The 21611-nt window shown below is 51.9% G+C and overlaps 1 protein-coding gene across 2 annotated transcripts in view; it reads right to left on the bottom strand.

Moving 5' to 3' along the window:
• The window catches only part of Slc28a1 (solute carrier family 28 member 1), a 39359-nt gene extending 19141 nt beyond the window's left edge, over positions 1-20218 (bottom strand). For both annotated transcript variants that reach the window (XM_075952506.1, XM_075952507.1), the window contains exons 1-7: positions 20123-20218; positions 19289-19374; positions 18120-18211; positions 12926-13109; positions 11341-11482; positions 10106-10219; positions 8522-8599 (exon numbers count right to left, since the gene is read on the bottom strand). In XM_075952506.1, the coding sequence (XP_075808621.1) occupies positions 8522-8599; positions 10106-10219; positions 11341-11482; positions 12926-13109; positions 18120-18211; positions 19289-19374; positions 20123-20218 (792 nt within the window). The remainder of the gene's footprint in view (positions 1-8521; positions 8600-10105; positions 10220-11340; positions 11483-12925; positions 13110-18119; positions 18212-19288; positions 19375-20122) is intronic.
• Positions 20219-21611: the final 1393 nt, after the last annotated feature.

The following is a 21611-nucleotide window of genomic DNA, read 5'->3' as shown; positions in this document are numbered from 1 at the left end:
GTCCTACCCATGAATTTCTTTTTTTTTTTAACTTTTTTTTTTTTTTTTTTTTTTTGGTTTTTCGAGACAGGGTTTCTCTGTGGTTTTGGAGCCTGTCCTGGAACTAGCTCTTGTAGACCAGGCTGGTCTCGAACTCACAGAGATCCACCTGCCTCTGCCTCCCGAGTGCTGGGATTAAAGGCAAGCACCACCACCACCCGGCTTGAATTTCTTTTTCAAAGAGTTCAAAAGTCCTGCAGAGTTGCTAATTGTTATGATTGTCACTTTAAGAGACAAGCCACACCCACTCCCTGCAGGCCCTCCCTCCATCGCCATCTTGCTTCTCTCTGTTCCTTTCCCTGCTCACCCCCCCTTGCTCTGTCCTCTTCTTTCTCTTCCCTTTCTCTCTCCCCTCTTTCCTTCCCATTCCATAATTCAACTAATAAATATCCAATTCTATTCTGTACGGTGTGTCTGTCTGTGTGCCTCCCACACGCCACACCACTCACTGCTGGAAACTTGCACTTTCCAGGGGACTCACTGTCTGCAGGATCTGCCCACTGCCGCATGGCTGGGGCTAGCCACCTTGGTTTGTGGGACCCTGCAGCAAGCTACGTCGGGACTCGCAGCAAAAATCATAACACTAATGATATGGGAACACTCTCATTAAAAAATGGGAAAGTCAGCTGGACAGTGGTGGCGCACACCTTTAATCCCAGCGCTCAGGAGGCAGAGGCAGGCAGGTCTCTGGGTTTGCAGCTAGCCTGGTCTACAGAGTGAGTTCCAGGACAGCCAGGGCTACACAGAGAAACCCTGTCTTGAAAAACAAAACAAAAGGTGGGAAAGTTGGAATATTAAAACATGGACATGGGAAGGGAGCCAGCAAGATGGCTCAGCCAGAAAGGGTGCTTATCACTGCGTCTTGTCACTGCAATCCACACAGACAGAACAACCAGGACTGTTACACAGAGAACCCTGTCTCCAAAGACAAAAACTTTTGAACTTGGTGTGTTTGAGAGGTCCCCAGAATCTCTAAGTGGAATGGCCCACTAGTTAAAGGGTCCAGGACTGAGCAGGAACACTGGATGGGGACTATTGTGGAATATTGTTTTAACTTGGCAAAGATGTATTACATTTGTTTATGCCGTGGAATATTACTTTAACTGCACAAAGATGTCTTGTATTTGGTTATGCTGCATTTATTTAATGATGTAACAATGTGTGTTTAATTATGTAAAGATATGTTGCAGGTTTTTTTACCTTGCCTGCCTAAGGCACCTGATTGGTTTAATAACAAGCTGAGTGGCCAGTAGCTAGGCAGGAGAAGTATAGGCAGAGCTGGCAGGCAGAGAGAATAAATAGGAGGAGGAGGCCAGAAAGAAGAGAGCAGAGGACATAGGAGATGCCCAGGGCCAGAAGTCAGGCAGCCACCAGCCAGGCATAGAGAAAACAGGAGAGTAAGATATGCAGGAAGAAAAGGTAGAAAGCCCCCAGGACAAAACGTAGGTAATAAGAAACAGGTTGAGTTAAAAGGACTAGCTAGAAATGAGTCTAACCTAGGTCGAGCATTTGATGTGGGATTCCCCTCTGTATACTATGAATATGTTTTATTACCATTGGTTAATAAAGAAGCTGCTTTGGCCTATGGCAGGGCAGAATATAGCTAGGCAGGAAAACTAAACTGAAGGCAGGGAGAAAGAAGGTGGAGTCAGGCAGATGCCATGTAGCCATCTGTGTAGCTGCCCAAGAAGCGAGAGATAACAAACCACAAGTCTTGTGGTAAAATATAAAATAATAGAAATGGGTTAATTTAAGATGTAAGAGCTAGCTAGGAATACGCCTAAGCCATTGACCAAACAGTGCTGTAATTAATACAGTTTCTGTGTGATTGTTTGGGTCAGGGTGGCCAGAAAACTAAAGAACAGTCTCCACATACAAGCGCTCATAACTAATAAGAAGTCTATGTCGTGATTTGAGAGCTGGTTGTTAGCCCAAGAGAAAAAGCCTGCTCTAGGACTAGACTTGGGACTTGGTCCATAAGAAATTCAGTTGAGGCCTTCAGGATGGCTCAGCAGGTAAAGGCTTGTCATCAAGTCTAATAACCACATGCAGAAGGAGAGATGTTCTCTGACTTCCACATACACGTGGCACACACACACACACACACACACATACCCAATTAATTAATTAAAAGTTATTTTAAAAGGAAAAAGGATGATGAGGTCCAGCTGACGTGACAGAGCAAACGCCACTCACAGACTGAAGGAGGCAGAGCCCAATCCTGGAGTCTGCATTGCTAAGTGAGAGGAGAATAAAGAGCCTAGGAACCTGAGGTCGTTCAGAGGCAGGGTGGCCAAAACCAGGCCCGGCCAGTCAACTGGGAGGGAGCCAAGATAAGACAGACTGTCAAACTAGCAAGAAGCCTAGCTAGGGGCGAGCAGTGTCGGAGAAAGGATGTACACAGACCAGATGCCAAGTAACACTGAGAAGGAACAAGACACCCAGAGATGGCCAGGACAGGCAGCATTTCCAGGAGGCCAAGCTGGCAGGGAAGGCTGAAGGGCAGGAGCTGGTTATTTATGTTTTGAAAGGCGAGAGTCTTGCACAATCTCCCAAAGCAAGCAGATGGTCATAGGTGGCAGCAAAGATCTGCTCCTGCAGCCCAGCTGGGGATGAAAGAGGAGTCTGGCGGAGGGCTCCCCTCCCCCATCCCAACCAGCATCACTGGCCTTCTCTGGACTTCTTCCTCTCCGACACTTTGGCATGCTTGCTGCTGGGGCTGTAACCCAGCAGGGAACGTAGGTACTGCCCTATAACTCCACCTTACCAATGCATGGAGCTGAACTAGCCATAGCCCAGGGTGGTGACGTCATTCTGCTCTCCCAGGAGCCAGATCTTCAACTGTCTAGTCAGCCTGTGTGAATGGTCATGTGAGGGACTCCAGGGCAGCTAACAGGCTGGCTACAACCCCAGGCTCAAGGCAGGAAAATGCGTCCAGGATTGGCAGAGTGGGCATCAGAAGGCCTGTTCTCACTACAGATGGGGGCTGTTGGTGACAGAGAAGCCACCTTTGGGGTGACGTGGTGAATGGAGAAAGAGGGAAGGGGGAAAGGGAAATGGAAGAGAAGAGGGGTGGCCTTTGGGTAGCTTAGTGATAAAGCATTTGCCTAGCATTTGAGGTCCTGGGTTGGAACCCAAGGAGCCCCAGCACTAGAAATAATAGAAGAAAAGCATAAAGGGGAGAGAAGGGAAGAAGAGGGGAAGGGAGGGGGAGGAGAGGAGAGGAGAAAGAAGGGGAGAGGATGGGGAGGGGGAAGGCAGACAGGCTCCGATTTTCTAAAGTAGGGTATGTAATAATGTCCCTATGTCCAGCATGACCTCACAGCCCAAAAACCACCTTTGGACCTACAGTGCCTGGGATGGCAGACAATCAGGAAGGATGAAGGAAGAACTATTAACTCCTACTATGTGCCTGATGGGAAGTCCTACTACGAGCCAGATATCCACTGATACATGGTGGCTCGTGGATCCTCAAAGCAACTGAGATGTTTGTAGCCATCTCTGCCTAACCAGTGGGTACACTGAGGCTCTGCGGTGTGAGCCGCCTGTCTGAGGTCACACAATTGAGAACGGGCAGAGGCCGCCTTCTGCCAGGAAGGCTGCCAAAGTCCTGCACGGCTGAGGGATCTGCCCTGGGAAAGCTTGCCTCTCCGTGTTCAGGGGCAGTCCATGTCCCCGCGATAGCCTGAGTCTCCCAGACTCACATCATAAGACCAAAGCCTGGGTGACGACAGGATTAGAAGGGCCAAGGAGGTGACTGGGTCACGGGTGTAGCTCTCATGGATGCAGTCAGCCACCCCACATACAAGAGGGCTCTGGAGTGTTCCCCGTCTTCCACCATGTGACTATGACCAGGAAGAGAGAGTCCTCATCAGGACGTGACCACGGGAGCACTCTGCTCACCTCCCTGGCCTCTGGATTACAGAGTGAATTCCTGTTGTCTGTGAGCCAGCCTGCCTATAGTTTTTAATCACAGCATCCCATACCCTGAGAACCATTGCTCCAGAGGCCCACACCCTTGGAACCAACTTCATCCTGCTGGGAAGTCAAACCTGTTCAAACTGGCTGTTTTTTCTCAGCCATCCCACGTCCTTCCTTTCAGCCTTCTGACCTTCAGTCCCTGGCTCTCATCCCAACCCCTCTCTGAAAACCTGAGGGGATTAGCGTCTGCATTAGGCAGATACCCTCAAACTCTGGGGAGATAAAAAGTCTCTTTCACCTCAGGGGCTCCTCAGGGGGAGCCGTTGAAGGACAGACACTGCTTAGCAGAGGAGGTGGGGCCTGTGCCAGAGGCTGGAGCCATCCACTGTGTGAGAGAGAGGGTGTATGATCTTGGGTCAGCCAGACCCAGCAGGAACCGGGGACGTGAGGAGGGGGGAACAGGGGGATTGGGTGGAAAGTTACTAGAAGGGAGATGGAGCCAAAGCAGGGGTGGGGACCGGGGTGAGAGGGTGACTAAGCAAGCACATGCAGCCAGGAGCAGGACACCACGTGGACCGTGCAGAACTCTGGGCCCCAGAGAAGCTGGAGGCTGAAGAGGTCCCAGGGTGATTCTACTTCCTGGACACAAGACCGTTTGGACAAGGTCCCAGCAGGAGACAGCCTGGGTTCTAAAAATCTGCAGGCACTCAGGGAAGGCTTCTCTGGAGTGGACACTGGCCAGAGACTTAGGCTAGATTTGGGAGGCTCATGGGAAGAGCCTCAAATTCCGTTCAGTATCCAACAGAACCACCGTACCTTGAGGGCAAGTCTCAGTGTTGAAATGCGTGTGTGTGTGTGTGTGTGTGTGTGTGTCCTCTCAATGTTGAAAGGTGTGTGTGTGCGTGTGCGTGTGCGCGTGTCCTCTCAGTGTTGAAAGGTGTGTGTGTCCTCTCAATGTTGAAAGCTGTGTGTGTGTCCTCTCAACGTTGAAAGGTGTGTGTGTGTCCTCTCAACGTTGAAAGGTGTGTGTGTGTGTGTGTCTATGTGTGTGTCTATGTATGTGTGTTTGTGGCCTGACCTTGCTAAGGTTGCCATTGGCTAACACACTGACCAGGAATTTATGTGTAGGACTGACCTCCCAGAGTCCAGGAAGTTTCTAGAACTGGACTGCAAACTGCTGAGGCTGTTCAATGGTGAGCCACTTACTATTCTGGCCTTTGCCTGCTCCACCTGCCCTTCTAGTCAGTGAGCCAAGAAGCAGCCCAGCCCCCCTCCTCTCTGGGAAGTGAGGTGCAAGCTGGGGGGGGGGTGGTGATTTCTGTCCCACTCAACCAACAATCCCAAAGAATGCTATTTCTTACAAGCCGGGAGGACCGGGAGCTCTTGCCACCTAAGAAAGGGGCTCCAATGTCAGGGCACAGAAACTATAAAGCAAGAACGCTGGGCTGGAGCTCCAATCTTAACTCACTGGCCTCTGACTTTGCACAAGCGACAGCCACATGGAGCCTCAGGTCCCTCATCTATAAAGGGGACGATTGCATTCTCTCTGAAGGGTTGGTGTGAGACAGAAAAGACGTTGTCCAGCCACATCATCTCCTCTCTGTAAGTTGGAGCAGCTATTAGGACTTTCTCCCACCCCACCCCTGTCCCACCCCCCGCCCCTCAGCTTTTCTTTTTTTCTTCCACTAGAATTATCCGGCCTTGGGTGGGACAGAGTGGTTTGTAATAACCCTGGACTGCTTCAGAGTCTGGGTTTGGCCCTTGAGGGATAAGCCCTGGGCTGCCCTGCTGGAGTTAGAGAGGAGGGTCCTTGACTCTGGCATAGTGTTGCTTCACAGTATTGGTAGAAGGATCATGAATTTAAATTCACACTCAGCTCTGTGATGAGGTCAAGGCTAGCCTGGGCTACATGAGACCCTATACCAGCACTTGGGAGGCAGAGGCAGACAGATCTCTGTGAGTTCGAGGCCACTTTGCTCTACAGAGAGTTCCAGGACAACCAGGGATACACAGAGAAGTCCTATCTTGAAAAACAAAGGAAGTTCAGCCATTTGTCTTAGACCACAGGGAAATGACTCCAGGGCCACGCGGCCACTGGGACTTGGTGCCCTTGCACAACCTTCCTAGCAGGCCCAGAGGGACTTCCCAGGACCTCATTCAGCAAACAGCAGAGCCCCTGGTCATGGCTTTGTGAGGCTTAAGGCTGAATGAAGGATGCAAAGTAAGAGCAAGCCCTGTCCTCAAATGACCAATGCTATTGCGACAGCAGCATGTGGAGCTGAGGGAGGAACAATGCATGTCCCCAACCTGGCATCCCTAGGCAATAATGCATCGTCTTTGCTGGGCCCCTTCCCGGCGCACACACCAGCATCCTGCCTACTGTCTTATCTGCTGTTGACATACTTGTTAACCAACCAACGTAGTCAGGACTGCTCAGAACTCTTTAACGGTTCCTCAGTTAGTGGAGAAAACCCAGACGCAAGGCACGCATGGTGGCATGGGCTTGCAAACCCAGAACTCAGAAGGATCGCAAGCTTGAGGCCAGTTTGGGTAACATCTCAACAAAAGATCCCCAGATGCCTCCGCCTGGCATTCAGACCCTTCGAGCCAGAGTCCCACTGAACTCACTGAAGACCGTCTCAAGCTTCCCTCCAGATGTTTCCATGCCTTGCCCTGTACCTCAGATGCCCCAGCTCCCTCTCAGCTTCCATTCTAGCCTCTACCCACACTACTTTAATCTTCCTGCTTCCAACTCCCAATCTTCTGTGTCCCGGGACTCCGCCATATCCTCAGAGAGTCTCACTCAGCATCCCTAGTGACAAATTCTCCCTCCTGCAACTGTCTCAGTCACTTGAACCACACACACTTGAGGTAGGTAGGGCCATCATATGTTGTTTGGAGCTGAGAAGCTGTCAGGGCTGTACCACGAGGTGCCTTCTAGAAGTGACCTGCACCAGATCTTCACCTCTTCCCCTGGAACTTTGGGTGCCCCCTACTTGGTTGTGCAGATATGAAGAGAACAGTCTCCACACCCTACAGGAATGGTATTCAGGTGAGATTGTTGAATGGCCAAGGCTTTCCCAATGTCTTTATACAAAATGGATCTCAAGGGGCAAATCTGCCCAGGGTCGGGCAGACTCTAGGAACCTGGGACCCTCCCTTTCCTTGTAACCCTGCATCGTTCAAACTATTTGGACAGGCTGGGTCTTCCTCACAGGGTCACTGGCACAACAGACCCTGAGCCCCAAGGAAAAATGGTAAAAGGTCAGGGTTCAGGCCTAGAAGAAAGGGCTGGACTTTAGCTCACCACAAGCCCAGAAATCTAGGTGAGGCTAGAAGCCCCTGGGTTCAACATCCCCAGCTGTGTAGAAAGGCTCCAGGAACAGCTATCAAAGGCATCAACTCCAGAAGCTACTGACATCATCTATGCAGCCCCTCCATGGGGCTTAGCGGTCTAGACAGGCAACAATGATTCATCTCCTTGTTGCTATGGCACCAGAGGCAGAACCCTGGGGCCAGACTGTCACTCTCTCTGCCCGGCTTTTGGCAATGCAGTGTAAGTCTGGAGTCAGCTTCTTGACCTCCGAACAGTTTGGCTGTAAACCAGGCTATACCAAAGGGGGAATCATACCAAAGTCCTCGCTAACCAAGGCATTTCAGAGGCTTGGCCAGGTTACCAGAGGGAAAAGAAACACATTAACAGCTCCTTCCAGAACAGCAAGGAGGACTGCATTAGCAATGGCCCCAGCAGGAACTGCTCTGTGTTTTTCTAGTCACGGCCTCTGCCATGAGACAATGGAGTCTTAAAAACAGAAGAGTAACTTTAATCTTAATTTTTACTATAATATTTTTCATGACTATAGATGTACAATAAAATGTTGAGAGGGAAGGAGAAGAAGGGGAGAGAGAGAGAAGGGGGGGAAGAAAGAGGAAGGAGAGGAGGGAGCTGCAGTCTATGGCTGGAATAGGAGTGGGAGGCTTCTGTGGAGGAGGCTGGCCATGAGGGGTGGGGAGGAGGGCCTGACAGGAAACTGCATCTATGGAGCCAGTGTCCCCACAGCAAGCTGGGAGCTATCTCTCTATCTCTCGGTCCCTACTTCCTGCCCTCGGCCTTCTAGCAGTTCTGTGATTAGTGCTTAAGAAAAATGACGCAGCCGGGCAGTGGTGGTGCACAACTCACAGCACTGGGGAGGCAGAGGCAGGCAGATCTCTGTGAGTTTGAGGCCAGCCTGGCCTACAGAGTGAGCTCCAGGACAGCCAGAGATACACAGATAAACCCTGTCTCAAAAAAACAAAGATAGGAAGGAAGGAAGGAAAGACAGAGAGACAATGCAGAAACAGCAAACTTCCCCAAATTTTACAAAATGTAGCCCAAATATCATTAAACAGGTTGCTGGGTTCTTTCCCACCCTGAGTTTCGGCTTCATTCGCATCCTAGGGACCAGCCTGTGCACACTGGAGCCCTCATCACCTGAGTTCAAGGCCTCTCCGCCCAGCTGGCTCCCGCAGCCGGGACCCGAACAGCAACTGCCCACCCATGCTGGACCAAGAGTCCACTGACCTGAAAGGCAAAGACATCCTTGACCAGGGCCTCCCCGAAGACAAAGCTGGAGCCAGCCTCCGTGTAGCTCAGGAAGACCTAGAGGGAACACAAGCACAGGGATGGGGCTAGGAACAGATGGGGGGAGAACCATGGCCGGAAACCAGGCTGGAGTGAGTAGGTCCAGCCCAGGTGCCACAGGCCTTCCTGCCTCGAGATGTGCCAGCCTGGGGCACAGTCCCACCGTGCGGCCTCCCACAACAGTGTTTAATTTAACTTACTGAAGCATAGAAGAGCGAAAATGGTAAGTTTTATGTTATATATACTTTATCATAGTGGATTCGAGGCTAACCTGAACAGCATGAGACACTGTCAAAGCAAAACAGATTATTTCATGCCTGTAATCTCAGCTGGGAAACTGAGGCAGGGGGATTGCCAGGTGTTCAAGGCCAGCCTGGCCTACATAGTGAGATTGTCTCAAAAACTAAAACAAGCAAATAACAAACCTAAAGTTGAAGGGGAGAACTCACTTGGTACAGTGCTTGCTCGTAGGAACGAGGGCCTAGGCTTTGATCCCCAGAATCTACAGTTTTAAAAAAGCCAGGTGTTGGGGCAAGTGCTTATAACCCGGTGCTGGGGAAGTGGACACAGGGCCCTCAGTATCTCCAGATCACCGTCTTACTTGGCAACCTGCAGGCCAGTGAGAGACGCTATCTCACAAGAGATGCTGCCTGAGGACACCCAAGACTGTCCTCTGATCTTTACATACGTGTACACTTGTAACTACACACCACGAGGACATGCATACACACATACACAAGCTAAACCAGGCCAGCTCCAAGAATTTTTACATGGAACAGCTCAAAACAGTAAAAAGCCAGATGATATAAGCCAGGCAAGACGGCACACGCTTTGAATTCCGGCACTTGGGAGGCAGAGGTAGGCAGATCTTTGTGAATCTGAAGCCAGCCTGGTCTACAGAGCGAGATTCAAACCATCAAAGGCTACATAATGAGAGCCTGTCTAAATAGAAAAAAAAAAAAGAGGCAACAGAAAAGAAAATAAAAATGAAACCAAGTTTGACTTCAATAAACTTTTTTTTTTTTTGAGACAGTGTTTCTTTGTAGCTTTGGAGTCTGTCCTGGAACTAGCTCTTGTAGACCAGGGTGGCCTCGAACTCCCAGAGATCCGCCTGCCTCTGCCTCCTGAGTGCTGGGATTAAAGGAGTGCACCACCACTACCCGGCATAATAAACATTATTTCTAAGCCCAAGTGCCAAGTGGGTAATTTCTGTTGTTAGCAATTTGAACTCATACATATCCTAAGCCACTGAAAACCCCTGCAGGTCGCATGGCCCGGCATCTGCACACCTTGAGAACCTCACCATCTGGAAATTCATTGAATACCAGACCCAGCCTCTGAAAGGATGAGAAGTCCTTGGGCTGGTGACTCCTGCGAGCACCTAGCCAGCACCCCCATCCCCACCCCAGCTACGGGGCCCTCGTCTTCCTGATCCCAAACCATCTCTGGGACTTCCACATCTGTCTTCCCCCAAATCACATGGCCTCTCCCCACCTCCCTGGAAGCAGGGCCCGACATACACACCTGGATCTGATCCCCTAGCCACTGGAACGCTACAAACCCCGGCTCTGTTCTGATGACAAAGAGGCCAAGCACAAACTGTAGCCCCAGGCCCCAGGCCACAGTCCGCCATGACACCTGTCAGCCAACAGAAAGGTCCCAGTGAGCTCAGAAGCTTGGGGAATCCGCAGGTCCAGGGCAGGGTGCAGGGTGGTGGCAGGGCCGTGGGGAGGACACCATGAGCTTTGTCCTGCCTGCAGTTGCTGTCAACGGTCACACGGGATTCAGACTAGGCCAGGCTCTTGGCAGCGGGGAGACAGGGCAAGTACAATAGTCTATAAACTGATGTGCAGTTTGCCTGGTCTCGAGCGTGACATAGTTCAGTTCTCAGACTTTGGCCTTAGGATATAGGCAGGAGCCTGTCCAGACTCAGCTTCTCTCCAGCTTAGCGTATGATTTCTGTCTGCTTGGACCGCCATCATCTACCCTCTGTGGGATCTCAGCACCCTGACCTCAGGTCTCTTGATGGCCCATGCGACAGAAGAGAGCCAGGCCTTAGGGCTGCTTTCCCACTCAGCACAGAAAGACTCCTTGACACCTCCCTCAGACACTTTTGCAGCCATGCTCTGAAGGGCACAGGGGTCCAGATTCTGGGGCGTGGCTGCTTCGCTGTGGAGACGATGAGAGAAGAGCCCACCCATCAGGATAGCGGGGACCTTTGTGTACCAGTCACCTGGAGGGCCAGCCTTGCTGCGGAGTTTTTAGCTCAATAGTCAAGGCGTCAAGCCTAAGATTTAGTCTTTCTAATGCATTCCAAGGAGATGATACTATGGCCCCTGGACTGGGAAGGAGACCTTCCCAGTAAGCTAATGATTTCAGAATACCCTTGGATTCTCCCACAGAACCGGAAGCTTGGGTCCCCTATTTCTGGGGCAGAGTGATTCCTGAGCCCACAGACCTGAGGAACATGTCACTAAGGAAATAAATACCCCCAGTGGTCTGTGAGTTTGGAGAGAGGTCAGCCGTCTCTCCCAGAGAGTTTTCTGTCCCCTGGGGGATTCAAGGACTTCTTAGATAACTTTTCACTTTGGGTCTCCAGTCAACAACTGCATGGGGAACGTGTCCCAGCACACATTGTTCCTCCCCAGCTGAGCCTCAGGTGTTCTCCCAACGGGAGCATCCATCTCGCCCCAGCTCCAGCCCCAGACCACAGGGAGCATCCACTGGCTTCCAGCCTGAGTAGCCCGCTGAACACTTACAGCCCGGTGATGCTTAGAACCAGCAAAGAGAAGGACAAGGAACACGCAGATCCCCGCGAAGGACACCAGCTGTTCCGGCCGCTGGGCGGTGTCCAGAGATAGCCACAAGATCAGGCCCAGGCCTGCAGCAAGGGCAAGACCTCTGCAGGAGAGAGAGAGATAAAAAGCCATCAGCTTTAGCATCACACACACATGCACACACACGCTCACACATTTGCACACGTATATACAAACACACCCTTAGGGACCCAGGGAAAGAGAGAGCCTCCTTAGTACTCCTCACAATGTCCTGTGTGTTGCCGGTTCTTTATTCTGACAGCTGGGAACAGGCCCTCTTCCTGGTTCTTGGCAATTCCAGACCAAATTGCTCCCAGCTTTGGGGTGGTTCATTGGAATAGTTTCATCAGAGGCATTCACTAATCCGAACTCATCTGGATATGCCAGAGAAATCTTGTAGCTCTCTGGAGTTTTCTCTCTGGGTAACTGCCGCATTTCCATTTAATGTGCCACCACTGTAGAAGGCACAGATAATAACCTTGACCCAATCCAAGCTGTCCACATGGCACTGCTTCTGCAGATACGCAGGATGCAAGAACTGTAAGGCCTGCTTCTTCCAGTAGACTACAAAGGATGCTGGGAGCAGTCTAGGGGGTGCAGGTATAGAGGACTATGGCAGAAATAAGACCACTCTGGAGGCCCCAGAACAGTGGCTCCAGGAGCAACATAGAACCTTAGCCTGGGAAAGACACAGACATTCATGTACAGTTCCGACCCATGGGAACAGCCCCGTCGACTGAGCCCAGCAGAGCCACAGGGCTGAGCTGTCCAGCCACCCCAGGGTGCCCAGGAGACAGCACACGGAGGAGTGAAAAGTGATTCTGGAATCTGAAGATTTAAGATCTTGAGCTGGCAAGATGGTGCATCAGATAAAATTGCTTGCCACACCAGCTTGACGACCTGAATTCAACCCCCCATGGTGGAAAGAGAGAACCAACTCCCAAAAGTTATCTTTTGACCTCCACACAAGCACATCCACGCATGACTATTCATATGCATACACACGCACATACACCCACACAAATACTAAATACAACAAGATTTATTACTGGTGTGTGTGTGTGTGTGTGTGTGTACATGTGGACGTCAAAGGACAACTTTTGGGAGTTCTCTCCTTCCACCACAGGCTCCAGGGACCAAACACCAAACTATAATTCAGGGACATGGCTAATTATATCAGAATGCCCTGAGGGCTAATTTAAACTGTTGGCACCTGGCCCAAGCTACTAGCCTTTTGAACTGGGCTCCGGGCGTGTTCCCAGGCATCTGTGGTCTCTGCAGCTGGATGATAAGCTAGCCCCAGGTGATCCACCTAACGAAACATCATGGAAAGGCCTCCACGCTTAGTGGCCAGGCTCTTGAATATGGAAACCTCTCTCACCAGCCTGGCTTTAGCCCTCAGCTACCTGTTGTATCACAAGAGCTGGCCAATGCTTTGAGGCCACCCAGCACCTCTGCCCAGGGCTCCAGGAGACAAGCAGAGTGGGGCACATTCCTCCAGGAGGCCGGAGGCTGAGGGGTCACTCACCTTTTCAGCCAGAGGTTCAGGCGAGAATGGCCTTGAAACTTCACACACCTCCTCAGCCTGGGCCCCAGAAGCCTCTTCAGCAGATCATAGGCCAGGAAGACGAGGACCACACAGGTGATGACCAACAGCGCCAGGGCCCTCTGGAAGTTCCGGAGGCAGGCGATGATCAAGAAGGCACCGTACGCTGCCGGAGGAGTCATTGGCAGGATCAGCAGGGCGAGACCACTGCTCTAAACCCTGGCTCTGCCTTGCTCACCCAGAGCATTAGGGGCAGGAAAGTAACTCAGTTCAGCCTTGCGTTCCATATCTAGAAGCGAAAACGCCTGCCCCTACTGTGTCAAAAGGTTATTAGGGGACTGGGGGCCCACCTCAGTGGCGGAGGCTTGCCCGGCGTGCCCAGGGCCCTGGCAAATGTGTGAAAAAGGCCCTTGCACGTTGTTAGAAAATGGTGGCAGAAACAGTATAGTGGCGTCAACAGAGCTCCTGGCTTGAGCCATGTTAGGTCTGCAGAGGACCAGGCAAGATGACTCAGTGTCTCCTTGACTGTAGATTATCCCTCCACCCAATACTGTTGATCAATGATCTCCCTCCCTGCTTTCCTCCCTCCAAGGGTGCGTGTGTGTGTGTGTGTGTGTGTGTGTGTGTGTGTGCGCGCGCGCGCGCGATCTGTAACAGCCTCCTCTCTGCCCTCACTGGGGCTGTGAAAGAGATGGCAGGCACCCTACTAGGTCCGCGGGGCCGTAACCTTCCTTTCTAGGAGTTCAGCAAGCTCGGGTTACTGGGCTCTGGGAACCTGATAAGCCCCCTGCTGTGACCCTGCAGCGGCTAAGGAGGATAGCTTCCGCCTTCTCCAGCTGCCCAGGCAACCTGACTACAGACACGTTTCATTGACTACTCATTAACTACGGCTCGTGACTGTCCTCCTCTCTCTGAAACCCTTATGACAGTGGTTCTCAAGCCGTGGGTCATCAACACCCCGCGTATCAGATGTTTACATTACGATTCAGAACGGCAGCAAGATGACAGTTATGAAGTAGCAACAAAACGATGTTCTGGTTGGGGGTCGCCACAACATGAGGAACCGGATAGGAAGCAGCATTAGGAAGGCTGAGAACCACTGCTCTGTCTCCTGGGCCTGAACTCATCCAGTCCCTGCCACGCCGCCTGCTCGCGGTATTGAGAACTCCACTGGAACAGAGCCCCAGACCTTAGCACAGCAGACTTCATGAAGAAATGACACTATGATGTCAGGCCATAAAACTCAGCGAGTAGACAGTACCACTGCCAAAATGGAAACAAAGACCCAATCCATCAAAGTTCTGGGAAAGTCTCAAAATGCACTAGCCTTGCTTTTTGGCTTCTCTGGTTCTACTTCTGGCTAACTGTTCTTGCTAACTGAGTATGTCAACCAGGGCACGGTTTTTGTGCTCACTCTGAGAAAGGCTCAATGCTACACTGGGATCCCGAACACCCAGAGTAGTTGCTGTCCGGCTAATAAAGACTTTCTATTGGCTTGAACCCATGTCCGAGCACACAGGTTCTCTTCTCTGGTGAATACCATACCCCATATCACTTGCTACTAATACATCTCCTACGATGGAGTTCTTCACATGGATGTTGGGGACCTGTGCTTATGTGTCAAGAACTTTACTGATGGAGACATCTCCCAGCCTCACCCATGACACTGTGCTCCTGGAGTCCCCTCTTCCTCAGCCTTGCTCTCCTGTGGGCCACTGAGCCAGTCTGAGTGTTTACCTCAGAAAAGGAACCTGGCGACAGCAGAAAGGGAATGCTTCTCCCTGGTTTTTGAGTTTCAAGATCCAGGGCTCTTGAAGAGTGGAAAAGACTTAGCCACTGATATAAATGTGAGGTGAATCAGTTCAAATATGAGTCTCACCTCATCTACCACACAGCAAGCGTTCTGGGCCGAGGGAAGATGGAGGTGTGGACCTCACAAACTGGCCCAAGCCCAGGGTTTTGTGGCAATGGCAAAGGGAGGGACCCCAGGCCTCGCTTCCTGAGAGGAGTCCCACAGGGCATAGGCCTTCCGCAAGGAACGCTGGGTGTGGAGTCTAGGTAGGCAGAACCCGTGAGTACTGCACACTGCAGCAAACAGAGGGGCTCTGGAAAAGACCCCAGCAGAAATGGGGGGAGTTGGGAGCCAGGGCAGGTGCACACTGGGGGGAGGGGACACCAGAGTCACCTGCCCTGAGAGAAGCCAGGACAGCCACAGAAGGAGATGGGTGAACGGTAGTGATGAGGACCTGCTGGTGAACGGGTTCTGAGGGAACAGTCCAGAGTCACCAAATCAAGCTCCGGTCACTCAAGGGTTAACAGAATTGAAGTTTATGTCAAGAAAATGTACAAATGAAGCTTCGTTCCTCTCCCCCAGGGAGCTCATACAGTGCAGGATTCTCCTCACCCCTTCCAGCTGCCAAGCCTGCCTCCCTCTCTCCCTCCTAGACTCAAGACAACCTTGAATTATAACCCAAACAACAAGCCCAGGACCTCATAGCCCTTGGGGGCAAACAATTCACCTCGCAGCCAAAGATGACCTTGAATTCTGACCTGGCCTCCTCCACCTCTGGAGGGCTGAGAGTCCAGGACGTACCAATTCCCAGCTTTGTGCAGTGCTGGGACTGAACACAGGCTTCTGCTCACACTGGTGAGATTCCCTACCAAGTGAGCTGCAACCCCAGACCACTTCAAAAGAAAACTGGAATTTATCGTGTGGTACCAGGCAGGTGCCACGGCACAGTGTGGAGGTCAGGACAACTTTTGAGAGCCTGCGCTTTCCCTGGACACCTACCTGGGTGTTAGACAGATAACTCAAGTCCCCAGACATGTGTGACATGTGTGTTTGGCCACTGAGCCACCATCTCCCTGACCAAGCTATTTTTGGAGACAAAGGGGCTAATGTAGCCCAGAATGGCCTCCAATTCACTATGTAGATGGAGTTGGTCTTTCCTCCCAGTACTCTAAGGCACCAGCATGGCTTTTTTCCAACTTCTTTCTAAAAAGTCTCCTTAGCTCAGAAATAGGTTCAAAGTGTCTTCCGTCAAGAACACTTGGTTGAGCTGGGCAGGGGTGGCGCACACCTTTAATCCCAATCTCTGTGAGTTCAATGCCAGCCCGGTCTACAGAGCTAGTTCCAGGACAACCAGGGTTACACAGAGAAACACTGTCTTGAAAAAAAAATAAAGATAGAGGAGGAGGAGGGGGAGGAGGAGAAGAAGAGGAAGAGGAGGAGGAGGAGGAGGAGGAGGAGGAGGAGGAGGAAGAAGAAGAAGAAGAAGAAGAAGAAGAAGAAGAAGAAGAAGAAGAAGAAGAAGAAGAAGAAGAAGAAGAAGAAGAAGAAGAAGAAGAAGAAGAAGAAGAAGACACAACATCGTCGATGACACACACACCTGGCTGTCTTCAATCTTTGGTCACACCCTGACCTCTAGTACTTCCTTCTTTCTCTCAGCAGGGAATGCTGTCTCAAGCCTAGAATTTCAGCTATCAGGAGTCTAAGGCAGGAGGATTGCTGTGAGTTCAAGGTTAGCCTGTGCTAAATGGTGAACTGGAGGCTAGCCTAAGCTACGAAGTGAGACTCTATCTTAAAAAACAAACAGACAAAAATATTTCTCCAAAGAGCCGGTCATCTGTACTTCCTGTCTTTCTCGCCTGATCTCTTGTCCATTCCTATTCTTCACTGCAGGGTCTCACTGTGTAGCTCTGACTGACTTAGAACTCACTCCATAGGCCAGACTGGCCTTGAACTCACAGAGAGCTGCCTGCCTCTGCTTTCTGAGGGTTAGAATTAGAGGTACACGCCACAACCCTAAAGCCACCTTTCCATTGCTGTCCCTAATTCAGTGGACACTGCTCAGCCCTTATAGCTGACCCTCTGTAGACATTACCATTGGTTTTTCCTCTCTTTGAAGCCCCTGGCTTCTGCAAGCACTTTCTATGTAGCTGGTCCCAGACTTTCTGTCCCTAACTCGTTTCTCAAATCGTTCTGCAAAGATCCTCTGGAGGCCGGGCGGTGGTGGCGCACGCCTTTAATTCCAGCACTCCGGAGGCAGAGGCAGGCGGATCTCTGGGAGTTCAAGGCCAGCCTGGTCTACAAGAGCTAGTTCCAGGACGGGCACCAAAGCTACAGAGAAACCCTGTCTCAAAAAACAAAACAAAACAAAACAAAACAAAACAAAACAAAACAAAAAGATCCTCTGGAAATGACTTCATCTGCCCATGGCTTAGGAGTGCTACCCTAGCAAACGGTTCCTATCTCTCCCTCCCCGTACAGATCACCCCATCCCCCTGTGCTCTGTGGAAGGAACCCCTGTGTCCGTCGTGTGTATCTGTGTGTTTATATATGTGTGTGTTTGTATGTGTGTGTGTGTTTGTATATTTGTGTGTGTGTTTGTATGTGTGTGTGTCCATCATCCAAGCAGGAAACTAAGGCAGCCTTAACCTGATACCACCTCCACCCTGCACACACGGTTATGTCCCAGGTTCAGCAAGCACCAATCACCGTCTGGATTCTCAAATCATCCCCATCTGCCTTTCCTTCCTCCTCACCCACACTCAAGCCTCACTGTCCTCTGTCTCTCCTGTAGCCATTTCCGGTCTCCCCGCGTGAGATCCATCTGCACACCTATCAGTTTAAATCCTTCTGTGCCTGTCTCTGGACCTCAGAATCAAATTCAAGTTCCTGAATGATCAACTCCCTTCCTCGCTACTAACCGCAGCATCCTTCAGAGTCCTCCAGCCTCGGGAGACCCAGGCTGGACACCCTGCAGAAACTTTACCCTCTGGCCACGCTTTAGACTATCAAAGCCCACACCCTGCTGCTGTTCGCCTTTGCTCCCTGACCTTTGCTCTTTGAGGGGTGGGGTATGGGAGGGTCTCAGCCCTTGTTACCCTCCCCTCTACCTAGCTGGTCAAGACCATAGCCCTGAAGGCTACCGTCCTCCCAGGTGGCTTGTTGCCCTGTATGAGCAATGGGCCTCCCCATTGTTCCTGGGGAAGGACTTGGGACTAGGATCTAGTTGGGCTTGACGGAGACCTGAGCTCCTATCTTGAGCTGGCCAAGCTGATGCTCCACAAGCCTTATTAGTTGATGGGTTGAGTGAATGAGCCCACTTTGTGACGTTGAGACTAGAGGGGCAGTGACTGTCCCCTCAATGGGGCAGACTGGGTCCCCACCCACCGGTACAGAGCAGGCCTGTGAGGATCCATCCAAACAGCTGCTTGTGCTCCCTGTAGAAGCTTCTTGCTCGCACGGTCAGCTGCAGACTCCTCCTGAGGAGAGGACCGCTAGTGTTCATAAGTGGCCCCCAACTTCCGCCCCACCAGAGAGCCCCCAAACCCACAGGAAGAAGCTACTCCGGTATATGCCCAGTGCAATCATGGGAGAAGCCCAGGCCGGCCTTGCTACCCAACCAGGCTGAAAAGCCACCACAGTCTAAAGACACAAGCCATGGTTCTGCACATATGGAGACTTGGGGCCACTCAAGGCCACCCCTGCTCTTGGATGATGGAGGGAACCAACCCATAGGCAGAGGTTTTGGGGCACTCAGAAAAGCACAGCCATGACTTCCCAACCTCCTCCTGCTTCCCCCTGCTCAGTGAGCGAGACGGAGAGGTTCTCAGCTCTGTATCGGTTCCCCTGGGACAGGGACATTTATTGTCTGGGTCCTCAGTGCCTATTCCAGATACAGGACATGGAAAAACACAGTCAGCCGCCCTCACCGCCTTGGGCATCCAGAATGGACACTGGTCCTCTGGTCAATTGGTCACTTGTCTGTCCCTGGAGGAACAGCTGCTACCCAAATCTCCTCTAGGGCCCTCTAGGTTAGCCAAGCACCTCGTTGCTCATAAAATTCAACCCTCTACTGCTGTTGCAAGAGTTCCCCACCCGGGGGGGGGGGGGGGGACACAAGGTGTCTTCTCCAGTTTCCTCAAGAAACAAGAGGATCCCCCCCCCTTCACTGCCACACCCTGTCCTTGGGCTGTCCTTCCTGCTCTGTTCAGAGCTGAATTTGGCCACCCAGGACCCTCTAGGCTCACACCAGACCCTGTGGGTTGGTCCCTTCCACTCTGAGTAAAGCAGGAAGTCTAGCCCAGGCCAGGAGTATTACAGATTAATACTTGGAGTCTTGGAGTCCCCAAAATGGCTCCGTAACTGAATGGAGTAAGCAGAAGAAGGAGGTGGCAGAGGCCTAAGAAGCCCCACGCACGCACGCATTGGGCTTCCTCCTGGCATAACTTCCTGGCTGCTTCCTTCCTGCCTGGCCCCTGAGGCAGAGGCCTGCAAACCTCGCTTCCCCTTCTCCTCCCTTGGATGGACTTGATTCTCTTTTCCTGAAGATCACCTACCATCTGGAGCCGGGCTCTGACGCTACTTGATTCTTGCTGCCCCCATCCTCCACAGGGCTTGAGTTACTGGGGAGCTGGCCTTCCTCCTAAAACCAACAAGGTACAGTCAGGGCCAGTCTTCCCACCAGAGACAGCCACCAGAGCATGGAGATAGGAAAGACTGCCTGTCTCCTGCCCTGTGCATGCACAGGCACCCTCACGAGCGGACAGGGGTAGAGACTGGACTTCTCCATGCGCAATGGGGGCTACTTAATTAAACTCTGTAAGCATGAATTGAGCATCTACTATGTACAGACACACTGTGGCTTCCTGGAGGCCAGAAGGAAATACCTAAGGAAAGTCCCAGGCAACTCACCCACCACGTCACTCCAAGGTGCCTCTTGTCTAGGTTGTCATTTGTGGGAGTGGGAAGCCATTTAGTAAAGGAGAGGGAGCCTGGTTAGGAAGGGTGGGGGGGGGGGCAATGGAGGGTATTGTAATAGGCTTCACAGTTGGAGCTGTGGTCCTCAGCTTGGCCTTTGGAGAACCAAGGCAAGACTGCCTTGTTTGTAAGCTGGGGCTCCCTCAGACACCCCACTCTATCATTGGCCCCTCTCTTCTTGTAGATCAGATGTTCTCCCCTCCTGGGACCTTTGCTAACCTTTCGGGTGAGGACAGACAGGGCAGCACACAGTGGGTACTCAGGACACAGTGGAGAAGTGAAATCAAGGATGTGCTCTGTGCCGGGAGGGGGTGAGGTGAGCAGGGCAGAAGGAAGGAAGCAGGCAGACCAAGGCCCCCCCACCCATCAGTGGTGGTCAAGCCGAGGAGGTGCTATGGGGAGAGGGGACAGACCATCCTTTCCAAGAACTCAGCCCCCATGTTCTCCAGGCCGTGCATCACAGGTGTGAGAGAGAAGGACTCTCTCTGCCTCGGTGTGTCGTCTGCCATGAGACAGCCTCTTCAGCTGAAACACAAAGACGTCAGGAAGGTTCCAAAGCTGAAGGGAGGGCCCAATGAGACAAGAAGAACCAGAGAGAGGGAGAGACCCCCTTCCTGCCCTCACGCCTGATCCTCTGACAGGCAACTCCTTGCAAGTTCCGGGTATTCCTGGAGAAATGGTAAACTGTCCCAGGAAGGAAAAGAAGGAATGGTTTCTGGACCTGGTACGGACACTGTCCCAAAAAGAGGCCCTAATGGCCATCGCTTCCTGCAACAGGTGAAAACCATTGCCAGCGAATGAAGTGTTCATTTCATCCATCCTGAACACCTGGTTCCAGCCCCTGGATGCAAACATAGCTGAATCCAGTCCTACCCCTGGGCTTCCCCATTCCAAGCCCAACATCCACCTTTTCGGTGATGCTGCTTTTCGATTTTAGCTCATCTGAAAATAAAAGCCCCCCGAATCCGCTTTTCCCCATTGCAGTTCCCTCTCTTCTCCGAGCCTTAGAGGTCTCCTACTCTGTCCAAACACCTGATGGTTAAGTGGATCTCCCCAGACACACTCTCTGCAAGGTTGGGGGGGGGGCAGCTTGTGGAGCCTGTTTGGAGAGCTGGGGGATGCCTGCTACCTGGGCACGCCCAGGCAGGCGCACAGCTGCGGAGAAGAGGGGAGAGGAGCCTGGGCTACTCACGGGTTTGTTGTGAGCAGGTAGTGTCGGGAAAGCTGGCTGAAGGACAGGCTGCTGTGGGGAGGGCTGAGGCCAACCTGCCTGGGCTTTGACCTGTTCCTGGGCAGAGTTCAAAGCTGCAGTAGGTTGGACCTCCCCAGAGCTCAGGCCACAGCTGAGGCGGGGACTCCAGCCCCGTTTCGGGGTGTGGGGAAGGAGATGGAGAACCAGGCCCACTCAAGGCCAGGCCCTCTGTCTGCTGTCCTTTCCCACACTGACCTCTCCTCGGCCTTGCTTCTGACTGCCTCCTCCAGGAAGCCACCTTGGTTGTCCCCGTTTTTCCCTGCTCCTCTGCCAGCCATTCTGGTGATTTGTTTACACGCTGTCTCTCACTCAGCTTCCTCTTCTCAAGGATCAACAACTCATCTTCCGAAACTGGGAAATATAGGGAGCAGTGTCTGTCACAAATGGGGTGACTCAGGTCTAAGCATCATACAGTCATGAAAGCAAACCAAACTTCCACCATTTCCCTCCCTCCCTCCCTCCCTCCCTCCCTCCTTCCTTCCTTCCTTCCTTCCCATCCAAGCAACACAAGCCAAGTTGAGAAACAACACTTTCATATTTAGTCCCGAAACTAAACATTAAACCTACGCGACGGGATTAATAACGTCTGTTTAATAATTAATGCCCTTTATCACATACACAAAAGATACTTCTCACACAGAGGCACCCAC

This window comes from Microtus pennsylvanicus, chromosome 18, assembly GCF_037038515.1.
Source record: "Microtus pennsylvanicus isolate mMicPen1 chromosome 18, mMicPen1.hap1, whole genome shotgun sequence".
Classification (NCBI taxonomy): domain Eukaryota; kingdom Metazoa; phylum Chordata; class Mammalia; order Rodentia; family Cricetidae; genus Microtus; species Microtus pennsylvanicus.
This window is presented reverse-complemented; position numbering and strand designations above follow the sequence as displayed.